Source organism: Bidens hawaiensis, unplaced genomic scaffold (assembly GCF_021521415.1).
Source record: "Bidens hawaiensis isolate Kalapana, Puna unplaced genomic scaffold, B.hawaiensis_p1.1 tig00024236_1, whole genome shotgun sequence".
In the NCBI taxonomy this organism is placed as follows: domain Eukaryota; kingdom Viridiplantae; phylum Streptophyta; class Magnoliopsida; order Asterales; family Asteraceae; genus Bidens; species Bidens hawaiensis.
In genome coordinates this window covers 249,224-265,784 of record NW_027493811.1, presented here as the reverse complement: position 1 = coordinate 265,784, position 16,561 = coordinate 249,224, and the positions used below count along the sequence as shown (strand labels likewise).

Genomic DNA, 16,561 nt, shown 5'->3' with positions numbered 1-16,561 from the left:
TTTGGTGATTATTTTTATAACAATCCATCTTGAAAAGCTAGAGAACAATGTAGGACAAAGAACCTTAGTGACAAGGCATTCCTGCTTTAAAGTTGTGTTATTCCCTTATGAAATCGCAACACATCAACGTCTACTATGAGCATGCGTGACTAAATCCACGTGTTCATGGCTATATCTAAGGTCTACTTAAACAAGAACTCACTCAGTAACACTGACTTTTCGCATGTATATCAAATTGATTTTAGGTTAGGATGATGGACGTGGATCTCTTGGCTGGATTATGGAGCTATCCGCACTTTTGAGACAGATGTTCCCATGCAAGACATTATTTATGAAACTTAACTTGTTTTATTATTGTTTTCCTTTCTGAATGGTTATGAATTGTATGACTTTCTCCGTTGCGTTTGTTTTTATGAAGTTTATGTATTGAACTATGTATGTTAATGAATCACCAATTGTATGGACCCCTGGGTTTGGAGTCTTACACATTACGACCTTACCACGAGCTCTATCAATTAAAGATTGATCTAGTTATTCACATTTCACAAGGACTTGAGCTTTTGGGTTTATATTTTAAACAACACGACCCTTATCAACCATCCATTAGTTTACTTATATCAACTCCGATTCCAAAAACTCCTGGTTAGGGGTGAGCATAGCCGGATAAGACCCACGAGACCCGCCACACCCTAACCAATCAAACCCACTTAGAATATAATAAGGTCGTCCCCCAGTTTATGCGAAAACCAATAAACCGATTCCGAGGTCGGGCGCGATACGACGGAAAAACCCGCGGATACCTGTTTTGTATAAGATCAACGTTAGAATTGGAAAACCTTTTTTCTTTTCTCGAGAATATCACGTTCCTAGCTTATTGGGATCAAAGTCAAAATTGGAAAACATTTTTGGAACTAGTTCCATTACTAACAACGAGTGTAGGACCCAAAATCCCACCTAGAACCCAAACCAAGTATTAACAATAGTATCGGTTTTCAGGTCTTATTTTTACCATTAGTCAAATTGGTTTTGAACAAATAAGACCCGTTCGATCACCCCTACTCCCTATCACTAACCAATTCCAGTCCTTCCAGGTCAAAATCACAATCTTTATTTTCCCAATAAAAATAAAAAAATTATTCCCAATAAATAAATAATAATAATCTATACTCTAATAAAAGACTACAAGTTTTGTCACTTGTCACTCCTACATTAAACCTCACCATTTTTAACAAATTTATAATAATAAAATAATACTTATCATTCTCAAAATTTATGCTTCAAAGTTTGTTAATTTATATTTACTTCCTATTTATTTTTCAAACATTTGATATTTATAATTATTTTTTTTAACTTTAAAATGGTTTTAAAAACTATTGTACAACGACCGTATTAATAATGTTTAACGGGTTTATTGTTTCTTATATACTGATTATTTATTAAATATTATATTTTCAAGAATTGTATAGTACACGGGTCTCAAACTAGTAATAATAATAATAGAAAAGAATGAGGGTTTCTTGATCTCTTCCCCATTGATGGAAAACAAGTAACTCACCCATCCATCTTGACCTTCCTTTCCACCGTGTATATGTATGCATACATATATGTATATGTGGTCTTCATCCTGTCTTCTGTCGTGCATGCATTTTATGCTTCTCTTCCCTAATTCTAGTTCTCTTCGCATGCATACACACACGCTTTCCTTCTTTCTCTTTCAACTATTATTAATAATTAATTATTATTATTATTATTATTATTATTATTCTCCCATCCATCCATCAATATTAACTCCACCTGTATGTAGTATAATAATAATAATAATAATAATAATATAACACACAACACACAATACAACCACCGCCGCTACAACTTATCCACCGTCACCAAACCTATTTCCGGCCAGATTCCAACTAAGTTTTCATTATTATTATCAATATTATTATTATTCTCTGCATGGCTACATTATAATAACTCCAATTTACTTATTTCCGATCTGGGTTTTTATTATTATTATTATTATTATTATTATTATTATTATTATTAATTAACTAATTACTACAGTTTAGGGTTCCGACAAAGCTCAAGCTAATCAATTTCCGATTAATTCGATCTGGGTATTCGTTCATATCACTCCTACTGCCAATTAATTTGTGGGTTTTCGTTCTAGGGTTTTGATTTGGGGTTTTTGATGTTTAACAATTACAAGATCTAGTGAATCGAATTTGACGGAATTAGTGGGTCAAATGTCGTCTTCGTCGACGAAGATTTGCATGAACGGATTGTGTGGCACGAAGACGACGCCTCAATGGAAGCGTGGCTGGCCCATGAAAGCCGGTGGTTTTGCTACTCTTTGCTATACTTGCGGGTATGTGTCGTTTTATTCCCGATTTACCCTTTCTGTTTTGAGATATTTACGTGGTTTTGTGGGTAGATCGTGTCTGGGTCAAGGGCATTTTGGGGTTCTTGTTACAAATGTTACAAATGTTTCAAAATCCCTAATTTTTCTCATTTGATTAGTTTTCTTGTAATGATTTTGATTTTGGAGGTGTTTGTGTCAAATTTTGTATTATTATTATTATTACTGCATGAGTTACAATAATATATAGGAAAGATTACTATATCTGTAAAAAAAGTTTATTATTATTATTATTATTATTATTATTACAATAATATCTAGGAAAGATTACTATATCTGTAACAAAGTTTAAGAATTTACCTTTTTTTATTAGTTTTCCATAAATGGGAAGAATAATATTATCACGGCAGTGGTGTTTATCAGAGTGTTTTTCTTGCTATTTGTAGAAAGATTTGTGTAGCTTGTGTCCTAAGGGGTGTTTGATGAACATAACCACTTAGTTAAATTTATTTTTAGTTAAAAAAGTGTAAATTTTTGGTAACTAGGAGAGATTTATGAAAAACCGTTACGATGAAAAGTTATGCGCCTCGATCGAGCTTCGTGCGGAAGTTTTAATGGTGTTTACATGCGAGTTAAACAAAGTGACAAACCCTTTGTAAAAATGAGTTCTTTTTTATTTGTGAGTTTTAGTATGTTTGGTTGCATGGTTTTCTTTATTTCTTGCTCGAGTTATATTTAAGCGACAGTTTTTAAACTTTTTGTTGTGTGGACTTTAGAACTGTCTATGAACATGTGAACTACTGTGAACGATTCCATCTGAATGAACCTGGTTGGAGAGAATGCAAGTTCTGTGAAAAGGTACTTTTGATCAAGTATTCTTGAATTTTTATTGTTCGTTTATTCTACTCACTAAGTGATATTCTGTTTAATGTTGCAGCCTATTCACTGTGGATGTGTTGTTTCGAAGTATCTTCATGAATGCCTTGATTTGGGAGGAATATCATGTATAAAATGCATACGAGCTAGAGGAACACCAACACTAAAAGCAATACAGGTAATCAATCTAATCTTTGAACAGATTGAATATATCAATTGCTTAAAGTTAAACTTTTTAGAATGGGTATTGTCATGTAAATTTATCATTTTTAGTAGTATTGTTTGCTGTTTTTTTTAATCTTAAATAGTTTGTGATGACTAGTGACAATTTGCCAGTTTCGACTCATTAACTTATAATTAGGTTGGCTGTGTTATGATTATTCGATAATAGGTCAAACAGGATAGTTAATATATAATTAGCTTAAAAAAATTAGCTTAAAAAAATTTAAATGGGACATTGTACTAAAAATAGTCAGATAGTTATTGAAATAAATTTGACCCACTAACTCTTTATTTTTTAGTATTTGAAATTTAGTGTATAAAATTTCTTAAATGATTTTCCTAAAATAACGTGTCTCATTTACGCAGAGCCATCCTAATGATCTTCCAAATGGATTCATGCCATTTTCCGCCACGTGGCATCCTGTAATTGGTAACCGAATGAACGGTGGTCCCACGGTTGATAAAGGAAAACTCTCACAGCTATCCGAAGCTATAGAGAAACAACAACAACAGCAGCCGCAGCAACCGATTCCTTCAACTTCATCACTCGGTCACCAATTCAAACAAGAAGAAAATCGTATACCTTCATCAGAATTAAACATCGGGATGTTATCAAGTTTATCAAATAAAGAAGTTGGACCACCAATCTTTCCAAACTCATCGTCTTCATTTGATAACGGTAAAACGGATTTAGCGTTTAAATCACTGTATGACACAATGCCTCAACCATCATTAAGTTATTCTCTTGGTAATAATCATCTGGCCACTACAAAGGCTTCTGTAAACCCTAGTTCTAGTGGGCCCATGGAGGCTGAAAGTGTTCCTTCTTTTAAACAAGGGCAAAGGTCTCGTCTTTCGTTTCCAAAACCGGCTAAATCAGGGGTTACTATACGTCCGCAGTCGAATAAAGGGATGATTTCTGATAATAGAGTTCCAAGACCGCCTGGTGAAGGTAGAGGTAGAAATCAGTTACTTCCACGGTATTGGCCCAAGATGACTGATCAAGAACTGCTGCAAATATCTGGAGAGTATCCTTGGTTACATGTCAATTTTTTTATTTTACATACATATATAATAAATCAGAAAATGTTCATTTCGAGTATATAATTGGACTTAAATCAGAAAATGGAAATAGATGTATGTGACATATCACATATGTTAAATATAAAGTTGTTCTTAATGGTGTATTCTAGCTTGAACTCCAACTGCACTATCACTCCATTGTTTGAAAAGATTTTGAGTGCAAGTGATGCTGGCCGAATCGGTCGGTTGGTTCTTCCTAAAGCATGTGCTGAGGTAGGTTTTATTTTCATTTTATTATTTTTTTAATTTTGTATTTTTTTACTTTTATTTCTTGTCCTAACTTCATAATGTTTAAATATTTTACAGGCATATTTTCCGTCTATTAATCAATCAGAAGGTTTACCAATAAGAATTCAGGATATAAAGGGGAAAGAGTGGACATTTCAGTTCCGATTTTGGCCTAATAATAACAGCCGTATGTATGTTTTAGAAGGCGTAACTCCTTGCATACAGAATATGCAACTGCAAGCTGGGGACACAGGTATCCTTTAATCATATCTTTTCTAATTAACTTATTATAAATGTGTATACTTCTTATTTATTTTAAATATCTGCAGTTATATTTAGTCGACTAGATCCAGGAGAAAAGCTTGTTATAGGTTGTCGAAAGGCAACAGTATCTGCTGATACAACACAGGTGATCTTTTTGAAGCATAATTCTTTGTTTACGATATATTAGTCCCTTTTCTTTATGTTTCTCTGTGTGTTCCAAATTAACCGTCAGTTTGCTAATGAAAGACCAAAAATTACTGTTTTTTTTTTCTTTCATGCCCTTATAATAATCTTTCTACTACATATACTTGTTAGAGGTGACGTATTGGTCAGTTCTCTAGTAGAAGATAAAAATGACTTTTTTTTTCCTTTCATGCCCTTTATAATAATCCTTCTTGTGCCTATGGGTCAATTTAGGTCATATTTTTATCACAAATGTGTAAAAGTAAATGAATTTAGCTAAAATGGCATCGAGTCAAAAGTCAACAATGTATATACAAAATGCATAAAACCTTTTAATCCAATTTATTTGATTATACCTGTGAATTAGTCTTCATAATCATTTTTAGTACGTTAACTATATGTTGAGCTATAAAAAAGGTTTTGCCATTCTGACCCGTTACAACCCATTTCAACCCGCCACCTAACCTGTTCGACCTGCCTGTTTGCCTCCTCTAATGCTATGTGTTTTTAACAGTCACTCACATATATCATATTAATGACTAGAAATATATGGACAAATATGCAGGAAGGTGAGACGCCTGCTGCTAATGGTGTTGCTGGTGCTAGTACTGGTGCGAGTGCGAATGGAAATCTGTCTACAGTATGTGCACTCATCTGTTCTTCCTCATTTTTATTTACAATATTCTACATTTCTGATTTTTTCGTGATACGATCCTATTATATTAATAAGTTTTTTTTTATCTAAAATCTAGTGATAATATATTAAATAAAAGGATCCAATTAATAAGTTTATTATTATTATTATTATTATTTAAGTTTATCTTTTATTTAGTTTTCTTATTATAGTCAAATTATGTTTCCTTACTGTTTATCTTTTTCAATTTTTATGTAGTTGTTTCCCATATATTTTAGTCTCGTTTAAGAAAAAAGAATAAGAAAGAATTATTATTTTGGGTCTATTTTCTTTTATTCTCTTGTGTTCTTGGGAGATTGACGGTTGTCTCGAATAAACCGTAACATTTTGGCACAATTCATTTGTTGCTAATCAAGTTACACCTTGGTAGCAGAAAAACGTGGAGCATGAAGCCATGGCTAACGGGGATAAAAAACCATCAATTCAAGAAAAAAAGAGAGCTCGTAACATAGGATTAAAAAACAAAAGATTGCTTATGCATAATGAAGATGCAATGGAGCTCAAAGTGACATGGGAAGAAGCACACGAGTTGCTCCGTCCGCCTCCTACCTGTAAACCGACTATTTCCATGATTGAAGATTGCGAGTTTGAAGAATATGATGTAAGCATAATGCCACCTTTTAAAATAGTTGAATTATTTCTTTCATTCAATTTTTTGTATTTTTATTTTTAATTCAGGAGCCTCCAGTTTTTGGCAAGAAGACCGTATTCACAGCGAATGCATCAGGGTAATTATTTTCTTCTAAGATTATTGTATTCGTTTTTTTTTTAAATTATTATTGTTCTTTGTGGTGTAGGTCACAAGAACAATGGGGTCAGTGTGATGACTGCTACAAATGGCGGAAGTTACCTTCTGATGTTCTTCTTCCTCCAAAATGGACATGTGCTGATAATGTTTGGGACCCAGACAGGTAATGATATAGAGCAAATATACTATTATATTGAGATGAATAAGATAGATTGTAATAATATTTGTATGTATGACTTTGACCAGGTCTTCGTGTTCTGCTCCTGATGAGATGAACGCAAAAGGATTGGAACGGGCTTTTAAAATTGGAAAGGGTACGAATCCAATATATCTATATAGTTTACGACTTTACGTCATCTTTTTTTTTTTTTAAATCCCGAATTCAAGTTTAGGCACAAGAGTGAAACCGACCCGGGTCCGTTTGTATTGATCTGTTTAGACATGGGTCATGGTGGGTTGGAGAATTTTCTTGTTGAAAATCTCAATTTTTTTATAAATGATTTGGAATGTCAAATATGACTACAAAGTTATATATTATTTTGATAATATTTTTTTTTGCTTTAATAAAATAAAAAAATGATTTATGAGGCTTCATCATTTTAAAACTCACTTCTTTTTAGCTATATTTTATAAAGTTGACTCGTTTGGCCGGAGGCATTTTCTTGTCGAAAATCCCAATTTTTTAATAAATGATCAGTGTCAAATATGATTACGAAACTTATATTATTTTAACGATAATCTTTTCTTTTTTCTTGTATAAAGTAATAAAATGATTTAGGAAAAATTAATCCATGAAAAATTTACTTCTTTTTTTAGGTGTTATTTTATATAAAAACTGACTCGTTAAAGATCAAACATAACTTAACTCTGGCCATTCATTAGTAAACGGGTCAAAGTTACCTTTCATATTTTTATGTCAATTTCCGGATTTGCATTAATTCCAGATTTCAAGGCCCGAAAGCTTGAAGGAAAAATGGTTGAAGAACAAGAGCCATCCGGGCTCGATGCATTAGCCACAGCTGCAGTGTTGGGAGAAACCATAGGTGAATTGGGTGAGTCATCAGCAGCGGGGGCCACCACCCGACACCCCCGTCACAGGCCCGGTTGCAGCTGCATTGTTTGCATCCAACCCCCGAGCGGTAAAGGCAAACACAAACCCAACTGCTTCTGCAACGTTTGTCTCACCGTCCGACGCCGCTTCAAGACATTAATGCTCAGAAAGAAGAAACGGTTATCCGATCAGGAAGCGGTGATGGCCCAGAAAACAGTTTCTGCACTTAACACCATGGCCGCAGCTGGAGTCGGAACAAGCGGCGGAGCGGGAGTCGAGATGGAGGTAGGTGAGAGCAGTGGTAAAGCGGGTCAACAGTTGGATTTGAATTGTGATCCGGTTAAGGAAGAAGATGTAACCATGGTTGATGGCGCTAATGCTAATAATATTAATACTTCCAGAATCCCATTAGAATGGAAGACCGTGCTTGCGGGACTTGTACCTTGCTCGCTTCCTAACGGTACAAGTGGTACAAGTGACCCGCCCGTTGTGGGCCCGCCTTCTCCTTCACGTGCCCCACCTGTCCAGCCCGTTACAGACGGGATGCTACCTCCTGCTGATGATCCGAAGGAGGAGACGGTGGTCAAGGCTGCTGAAGATAGTTGATCTTAAACGGGCCGGGCCCGGCCCGGCCCGTTACATAACCAAGAGTGGAGTGCAGTAGTTTTGAGTTTGTGGTATATTAAATTAAGAGAGAAGAGTACTGGTTTTGAGTAATGAAGAAAATTTTATTATGTGATTGGAGCGAATGGATGATGATGATGAGATTAAAATTCGGAACGAAATCCGGGAGAATGAGTTTGTTGTTGTGACTGTTTCCTGTGTTGGTTGTTTTACCATCTCAGGTTCAAAGATGTTTTATAATATTAATGTTGTATCGTATTTTGATGTTCGTGTCGGGTAGTTCTTTTGATTTTGTAAAATTGTTAGAAGTATAGAATTTATATGTCCCAAGTATTTGGTATTTCTAGTTGATTAGGTTTGAAATCGAGTTTCGGATTATGGGAATTGTAATGTGTAAATTTTCCCCAACTAAGGTCTTGATCTTCTGTGAATCGCGTGGTTAATGAGTAACTAGGTACCGATAAGAATCGAAATAAGTCTTATGTTTCTATGACTACCTCCATGCTGAGTTTGGAGACCATCTGTGGCCGAATTGGCATCACGTGGGGAGGCAGCGATAGCCAGGGGTGTCATCGGTTTGGGGTTGTCGCACGTGGCTAAGAACGGCTGCATATAGTTTATTTTTTTTCTCACATAAAAAAAATTGAATATTGAAACAATTGGATGTATGTGGGAAGGATGGGGACGGTAGCGTTGATGGTAAAATGAGTTTGTAAGAAATTAATGAAAAGCTGTTATGACATGCTGACTAGGCCTGTAAATGCCGGTAGTCTTAACAAATTGATAAGGTTGTGATGAGAGGCGGAAAGAGTTGTATGTATATATTATAATGATGGAAACCTTTTGCCAAATAATTTAAATTGCATTTTGAAATTTATTTTCATAATTTATGGGCTTATTAATGGCCCACGTGTTTCACATTGGAGAATGTCTCATCAAAGATTCTAAGGATCAACTACAATTCACACTAAAGGTATAAAAAAAACCGGTTCGGAACCAATTAATCGGAAACCAAACCGAATCGGTTTGTTTCTCAAGCCGGTTTTGTACACCTTTAATTCACACAATCAAATATATATTTAGTGACTATTCTAGATTAATAACATAAATATATAGTTTGATAAAATTCTAATTGGAAAAAAAAATAACCATAAATTGATTGTTACCCATATTGACGGATACCGGTACATAAATAAAGTGGTTTTACATGCGACTTATTTAGTACCGAAAACTTAACTGATTCATTCGATACGATAAAATCGATGCGTGATTAACATATAAATATAATAAATTGACCAGGAAAAGAAAAAAAAAATGAAGAGTGCACGAGACAGCCGTCTTGTTAAGGTTAATCTATTCGTGTGCTAACTGTAGCTAGTGTTTGGTTGTGTTCGTCGTTGAAATTAAAATAGTTTTTAATAAATAAAATTAATATTAAATGTATTTCGATACTTCCCATAAGGCCTAACAAATCCAGTTGTCATAAGTTTATTATTATTTAATAACTTGTTTGGCCATTATATTATTCTTTATGTTTCAACTTTTTTTTATTTGTCTTTCATAATCGATCAAAAGTTTAAAACAAGCTGTTTTATGGTGTTATAGGTTTATACAAAGTTAAACAGGTTAATGTGACTTTAGGCTTAGCAGTTCCATATCATATTACGCGTTAGTGCCACAACTAAAAGCGCTTTTAAACTGCAGGTTCAACCCGCTTAACCAGTTTATTAACATGTCTAACTTATCGTGTCAAATAAAATTAATAGGCCAACATAGCACATTTATTAATTGATGTAGTAACTCGTATCAATAATCATATTAAACATCTCATACCATTCGTGTTAACAAACAACTTATATTTAATCGTGTTTAACATTGCCTGTTTTGACATTCTTGTTATCGAATTGGATACATTTCATGTTAAACATATCGAATTATGTAACCTACTTATTAAAACGACAAACATATACAGTCGAACATGACCCATTTAACACAACCACGACCCGTTTTGTAAGCCGCTTCGGAATTTACATTCTTGACTTCTAGTATTTATTGGAAGTCTGCCGAATGACTCATTCTTATTATCATCATTTCTCTCTCTCACAAGTCACAAACATCTGTAACCCCAATGTATATATCTTTTATATGACCGGCCAAAATGTTGGCTTTTACCAATCAATGAATCTTCATTACATATACGAAAACATTATCCCCACATACATTTCTAACTAATTAATATCTTTCTTCTTTCTCTCCTTAGAACCAAAAGATCAATACAATGGCTGATCGAGCAACCGATAGAGCAACGTTAGCCAAAGCTAGAAGAGAGCTTGAAGAGCTTTATCTCGGGGTCCCAGATGATTCTGTAAACTTAACATTCCAAGATTTCGCACAGGTTTCACAGAATCTTCCAGTACCCCCACCACCTGGAAAAAAGAAGCCGGCCCCACTTAAGGGGTCAGCCAAAAGAATGGATTCCATATCAGAATCCATTCCTAAACGTGACCATATGTCCAAGATTCCCAGTCTGGATTTCAGTAGAGGCTTAGAAGCCACCTCCGCCACTCCACCTCATTACAACCACCACCACCACGTCGTGGAGGATTCACCGCTGGTTGGTTTGCCTCCAGGGAGAAATTACAACCATGGTGATGGTCATGATTATTATGGTCGGCATGACCATGCGGTGAAGAGTCCTAAGCATGGACATCATCATCATGATCATGGCATGAAGAGTCCTATGCATGGGCATCATGATCATGCCATGAAGAGTCCTATGCATGGGCATCATGGGCATGTGGTGGACAATAGCATAGCATATGATGATATGAGTGTGATGAGTGGCATGAGTATCACATCTATGTACCAAGAGAAATCAGGACGACGTCGTCCTGGTATCCCTCACTCGAATATTTGCACCGTGTGTAGTGTCTATATCTATGTGTTTCGTAATCGTTGTCTTGTAAGTCATCCTGGTCCCAAACTCCCAATGTTTGTTCTTTTTTATTTAGTATATATGGATTTAGATGTAATTGTGCATCTATGTACTAGGTTTGTGGAAGAGTGTATTGCAGACAATGTTTGAACGTGGGCATGGGAGAGATGTCCGAAGGAAGAAAGTGTATTGATTGTCTCGGAAGAAAATTCAGCCAACGGTACGCAACACTCATATGTTATACAAGTTGAATGCCTGAATTACACGTTCATAGTTTACTTTAAAACCACAGAACTGTTTAAACGGTTATCGGTTTAGTTTTACAGTTGATTTTTATTATTTTAATTCGGTTGGTCATCAATTTTCAAAAACATTGACCATATCATATGCTTTTAGGTTACACAACTTATATTTTTTACTTGTGCCTTTAGTTCGTTTAAGTTGTAATATACACATAATTGAGTTTTGGTTAATAATACAGCACATGGAGTTGGACTTTTAAGTTTTAACTATTGAAACTATATTGCTTTGTAAATTTTAGTTGTATTTTTAGACACGATAAACTCAAACTATGAAACCAAACCAATAGTAACGGTTTGGTTTGCTTTGGTACAGTTGTAATTTTTAACAGTTTGATTTTGGTTTACAATGATAAAAAAACTGTTACTAGTGATTTGACTTATGCTTTAACCTAAACTTGTTAAAAACCGGACCGTGAAACCCCTGTGTTGAATAACTGATTTTAATGGATTAGTTCCATGATACCATGACTGATGGATCAACATTTTTATTTAACTTATTATACTTTTTAAAAAAAGTTGATATACTACGTCTGATTACTATATAAAATTTCAAATTTTTCTATATAAGTTGTTATAACAATAACATGTTTAATTACTTTGGGCCTTTGGGGCATTATTCATAACTGGGCCTGTCAAAAAACAGTCCAAAACGAGTAAACGACTGATTCCATAGGGCATAGGACATGTAAAAATAAACTGCCTGATCGGTTTATGATTGGTTTCGGTTCGGGTTAAAACCGGTTTCTTACCATGTTACGATCATTTTCGGTTTAGGTTTTGATTATTTTCGGTTCGGGTTTTGCCTGGTTTCGGTTCGGTTAACCAGTTTGGAATCGGTTGTGATGGGGAAAATTGTAAACCGATTCCAAACCGATGGTTTCAATCGATTCAAGCTGGTTTCTACATAATCGGTTTTAAAGTGGTTTGGTTTTCGGTTCTGTTCGGTTAACCGGTTTATTTGTCCACCTCTACTTCATATGTATTAACATAAATTATAATGCATATATCTAATATACAGGTACATACATAGGGCAGGAGATGTTGGATGCTGGTCAACATGTTTTGGTGGATACCCAAATGGAGTCAAGCTACAAGAACTTAAATGGGCCGAAGAAGGGCCCAGAAGATCCGGTGAAAACAAGTATAACCGTAGTGTTATGATGTCTCATTCAAGAAGCCCATTAGGGGCCCCAAGAACCCCAAATGGGTCACATATTGTTGCTAGCGGCCCACCATCTTATGTGACTACCCCTGAGTATTCCCCTTATGTTACACCCTCTCGTCATCATCTTCCTTTCTAAAATATATTTATAAAAGTTATAAATCTTGTTTTTGTTTTTAGATAAGAAGCAAAGTTTGGCCAAATATGTTGGGAAATTATATTCCATTTATATCTTTATATGTTTTTATGTATTTTTTTTATCATAATATTGTTATGGATGCTTTGAATTGTTTCTTCATTCGACTATATTAGCTCGTATTTTTTTTCGACGTCTAAGAAATCAGTTATAGTTTTCGCATCACAGTTTTAATCACATGAACACCAAACTAAGACCAGCTAGTTCATTGTGTTAGTTCACACGTGAAATGATATCGTAATTTGTTGATTTATTTTAGTATATGTTAACTTTTCACAAGTGTGGATTATATTATGTTTATGAAACAAAGATGATGCTCCTAGTAATATTTAAGTTGACACTATGGATGAAATAAATATAGACTAATAAAGTCGTAACATAAGCTTATGAATCTGAAGGTATGCACCACAATGAGTTAGTAAAGTAGATATATTTCAAAATGTTGTACTCTTCACCTTTGAACTAAGATAAATCACATGTGAACTTATATTGCTTCACATGTGAACTAAAGAATACATTTTATTGAAGCAAATGCGGGGACGGTGGGGGTGGAGGAGGTAGTGGGGAGCCTAGCAGCAACGGTTGTGGCATCAGTTTCAATTGTATCGTGGCGGGGCCAGTGACAATGCTAATGGTTGGATTTTTGATGACGGTACTTGAGGTGGGTGGGTGGTTATTAATACGTCCTTCCGGAATCGAATCATAATATATTAATTAAGTTTATCTATTATTAGTTTTTTTATTTACCCTAATTAAGTTTCCATATTGTTTTATCTTTTTCCTATTTTTATGTCTTTGTTTTTCTATAAATTGTAATCTTCTTTTGAGAAAAGAATAAGAAAAATAATCAGAAAATAGTATCTACTTCGGTTTCTATCAGTTATGGTGGTCACTGCGGGGAAGTGACGGGGTTAGCAACAACGGTAGGGTGGTGGTGGTGGCCGGGAGGCGATGGTGAGGGGTGAAAGAGTAATTCCAGTTCCTTAGATAAAATGTCTTCAATACTTGAATAAATATTGAATACCTTACTTGAAGGAACTAGAGGAATTCAATCTATTTTCCTCCATCACCAACTAAACATGTTATCCTTTTGAATATATACTCTACTTTTGTGTTTATTCCTATATGTAATAATTAGATAATAACTAACTTTATTTATAAATGTAAAACGAGGAAATAAATTGGCCCCACAAAATTTCAGGCCTTATACGGTCGCCCACCCGACACACCCTTCAAACCGACCCTAATTCTAATTCCAACGAATTCTATAAAACTAGCCAATAGGAACAGAATTCAAATTCTTGTTCCATTATATTTCAAGAAGCCAAACACCTATTAAAGTTAATATCATGCTATAGTGCTTTACAAGACAACCAATGAGTGGTGCATGATTTTAGATTGCTCACAAGAGAAGGATAGTTGTGTCTTTATCACAAAATTTAAGACCATTTAAAACTTTCAATCATATTCACCCTTTGAGATATTGTAATTAGCATTAAGCCCTCACAAAAACTATACATTTACCTTATTAGCTATGAACTTGATGAAATCTTGCAAAGCCCAGATATTAAAATTTGTAATTACAACTAAACTTCATCTAGTACAAATAAAACCTGCCTACATATAGGACATGATGAATGTGACACAAGCCATTTATCTATACATTTAACATGAAACAAATGCTTACACTTAGGCAAACTTCTCATCTTTTCACCTTCACTAAATTCCCCTAGGCAAATTGGACAATCGGTGGCCGGATTTTTCATCTCCGACCGATAAACCACCACCGGAATTTCACTTAACTTACCTTGCTTCCGTACACTCGAGGTCAAACCGGCTGAAGTTTGTCTAGCATTTCCAAAAATAAATGCCCGGCCACAACGAAAAAAGCATCGAACGATTGAATTAAGCCCTAGTGCACATATTAATGCACAAAGCAAAACCGCTAGTATGATCATCATGTTGTTGTCAAAGCTATCATCTCCGGTGGTGAAACCGCCATCTATTGAGCTTCCATTGGCAACTGATGGTGGGGCCGCCATGTCGATTTGTTGTAGCCGGCGATACATCATGGCAAGAAGTAATTATAAACTTGGAATGTTTCTTTTGAGGTTTTTGGGAAAAAAAAGTGTTGGAATGATTGAAGCAAGAATAAAAGTTCAAAAAGCAAAGAATTTAGGGTTTTGATGAGTGGGAATCAAGAAAATGAAGAATAATAGGACCATAAAGCTTATAGATCAATATGGAATCCATGCATGGATGCCCTTCATTCTTGAGAGATGATGAATCAATGATGATGATGAAAGAAGGTTTGATTGAACGGAATGAAAGATAGTTTTGGAATTTTACATGTAACATGATATATGGACATGTGGATCTACTTGTTTGGTGCAAGCAAGATATGCACATGATACAATCACATGTAAAACAAAACTTATTGATATTTTTAGATCCACTTAGTATACATTAATTGACAACTTATTTGTCATGTTTTACAAATGAAGTTAGTAAACAATTATTTAATTCATATATGAAACAATACTATGCTCATAAAACATGTGTTTGATAATTGGTGTTAGTTTACATAAATATACAAATTGATCAAATGATACCATGTAGGGGGTGTTCATGAACGGTTAATAGAGATTAATTTGATTCAAATGATAACAAGCCACTATGAATCGAAAGCAAAGGGTCTGTTAAACCTTTTTTTAACGGTTAATATTCTACTCGTAAATTCACCTAACATGTCTACTGTAAAACTGATTAACTGATATAATTTAATTTTGGATAATAACCAAACTAAACCGACACGTGCAATGCTGATATTTTCTATAGATATATTCTATTAAATGTTTAGTACAACTTGAAAATTAAAAGTGGGCCATGGTGTCTAAAAATATCTAGGAGATGGCTTAGAAAGTAAGGTGGCTATGAATACGGCCCCTCAACTTGATTGAACCATAAACCCTACCCGGTTACCTCAAATCATGTCAATGGAATATGACAACCATTAAATATTATAAGTAATGTTTTGTAGCCTAAATCATTTCATAAAAGGTAATGTATTTGTGATTATCTGATGGTTTTAATAACCTCAATTGTCCGACAAAAAGACAAGACACCGAACAAGTGTGTCATTTTTTCTTAATATCTTGTTACAACAACAATAATAATAATAATAATAATAATAATAATAATAATAATAATAATAATAATAATAATAATAATAGATATTTTCTCTTCTTTTTAGTACTAGGGTGTCGTCAACAATGAAAAATACACATGACTATATGTAAATTGATTTAAATAATAAAAATATGCATGATTCTCTAAAGTTTGTTAATCTTATTCAACTGGTTGATTTTGATATACTTAGATTATATAATCGGTCAATTCAAAATCATTATTATGAAACTTGCTAGTTATATACATGTGACTGAGCGAGCGTAATCATTTTGTTACATACTAGTCACCGCCTCCATCTTCACCACAATTGTTGAACCCCTCATAATGTCGCCACCACACGCATGGCCATGGCCATCACCAACATTAGTGACGGAACTTGAGTATTTAAATCGGGAGAGAGGGTGGGGGATTGTGTTGTAACTTAAAATTATAGTTCTTAAACATAAAA

At 34.4% G+C, this 16,561-nt stretch overlaps 2 protein-coding genes and 1 pseudogene across 3 annotated transcripts; 2 read left to right on the top strand and 1 right to left on the bottom strand.

Moving 5' to 3' along the window:
• Positions 1–2,004: 2,004 nt before the first annotated feature.
• On the top strand, positions 2,005–8,703 carry LOC143568848 (B3 domain-containing transcription repressor VAL2-like). Of its 2 annotated transcripts, none has more exons than XM_077054899.1 (13): positions 2,005–2,365; positions 3,133–3,214; positions 3,294–3,410; positions 3,821–4,482; positions 4,648–4,750; positions 4,844–5,018; positions 5,095–5,174; positions 5,778–5,852; positions 6,280–6,507; positions 6,585–6,634; positions 6,704–6,817; positions 6,901–6,968; positions 7,599–8,703. In XM_077054899.1, exons 1-13 carry the CDS (start codon positions 2,244–2,246, stop codon positions 8,309–8,311), a joined length of 2,589 nt encoding a protein of 862 aa, XP_076911014.1. In that variant the 5' UTR covers positions 2,005–2,243; the 3' UTR covers positions 8,312–8,703. The 2 variants fall into 2 exon arrangements, with proteins under 2 accessions (XP_076911014.1, XP_076911013.1); XM_077054898.1 differs by having other exon boundaries at positions 6,277–6,507.
• Positions 8,704–10,317: 1,614 nt separating this feature from the next.
• On the top strand, positions 10,318–12,875 carry LOC143568836 (uncharacterized). Its single transcript, XM_077054886.1, has 3 exons — positions 10,318–11,291; positions 11,381–11,484; positions 12,585–12,875. The coding sequence occupies exons 1-3, from the start codon at positions 10,608–10,610 to the stop codon at positions 12,865–12,867; spliced, it is 1,071 nt and encodes a 356-aa protein (XP_076911001.1). The 5' UTR covers positions 10,318–10,607; the 3' UTR covers positions 12,868–12,875.
• Positions 12,876–14,437: 1,562 nt separating this feature from the next.
• LOC143568851 (RING-H2 finger protein ATL74 pseudogene) lies at positions 14,438–15,008 on the bottom strand (annotated as a pseudogene).
• Positions 15,009–16,561: the final 1,553 nt, after the last annotated feature.

Coding starts and splice junctions, on each gene's coding strand:
- LOC143568836 (XM_077054886.1), top strand. CDS start 10,608: ATGGCTGATCGAGCAACCGATAGAGCAACGTTAGCCAAAGCTAGAAGA. Junction 11,292..11,380: donor TGTTTCGTAATCGTTGTCTT/GTAAGTCATCCT, acceptor TCTATGTACTAG/GTTTGTGGAAGAGTGTATTG. Junction 11,485..12,584: donor GGAAGAAAATTCAGCCAACG/GTACGCAACACT, acceptor TCTAATATACAG/GTACATACATAGGGCAGGAG.
- LOC143568848 (XM_077054898.1), top strand. CDS start 2,244: ATGTCGTCTTCGTCGACGAAGATTTGCATGAACGGATTGTGTGGCACG. Junction 4,483..4,647: donor CTGCTGCAAATATCTGGAGA/GTATCCTTGGTT, acceptor GGTGTATTCTAG/CTTGAACTCCAACTGCACTA. Junction 4,751..4,843: donor TTCCTAAAGCATGTGCTGAG/GTAGGTTTTATT, acceptor AATATTTTACAG/GCATATTTTCCGTCTATTAA.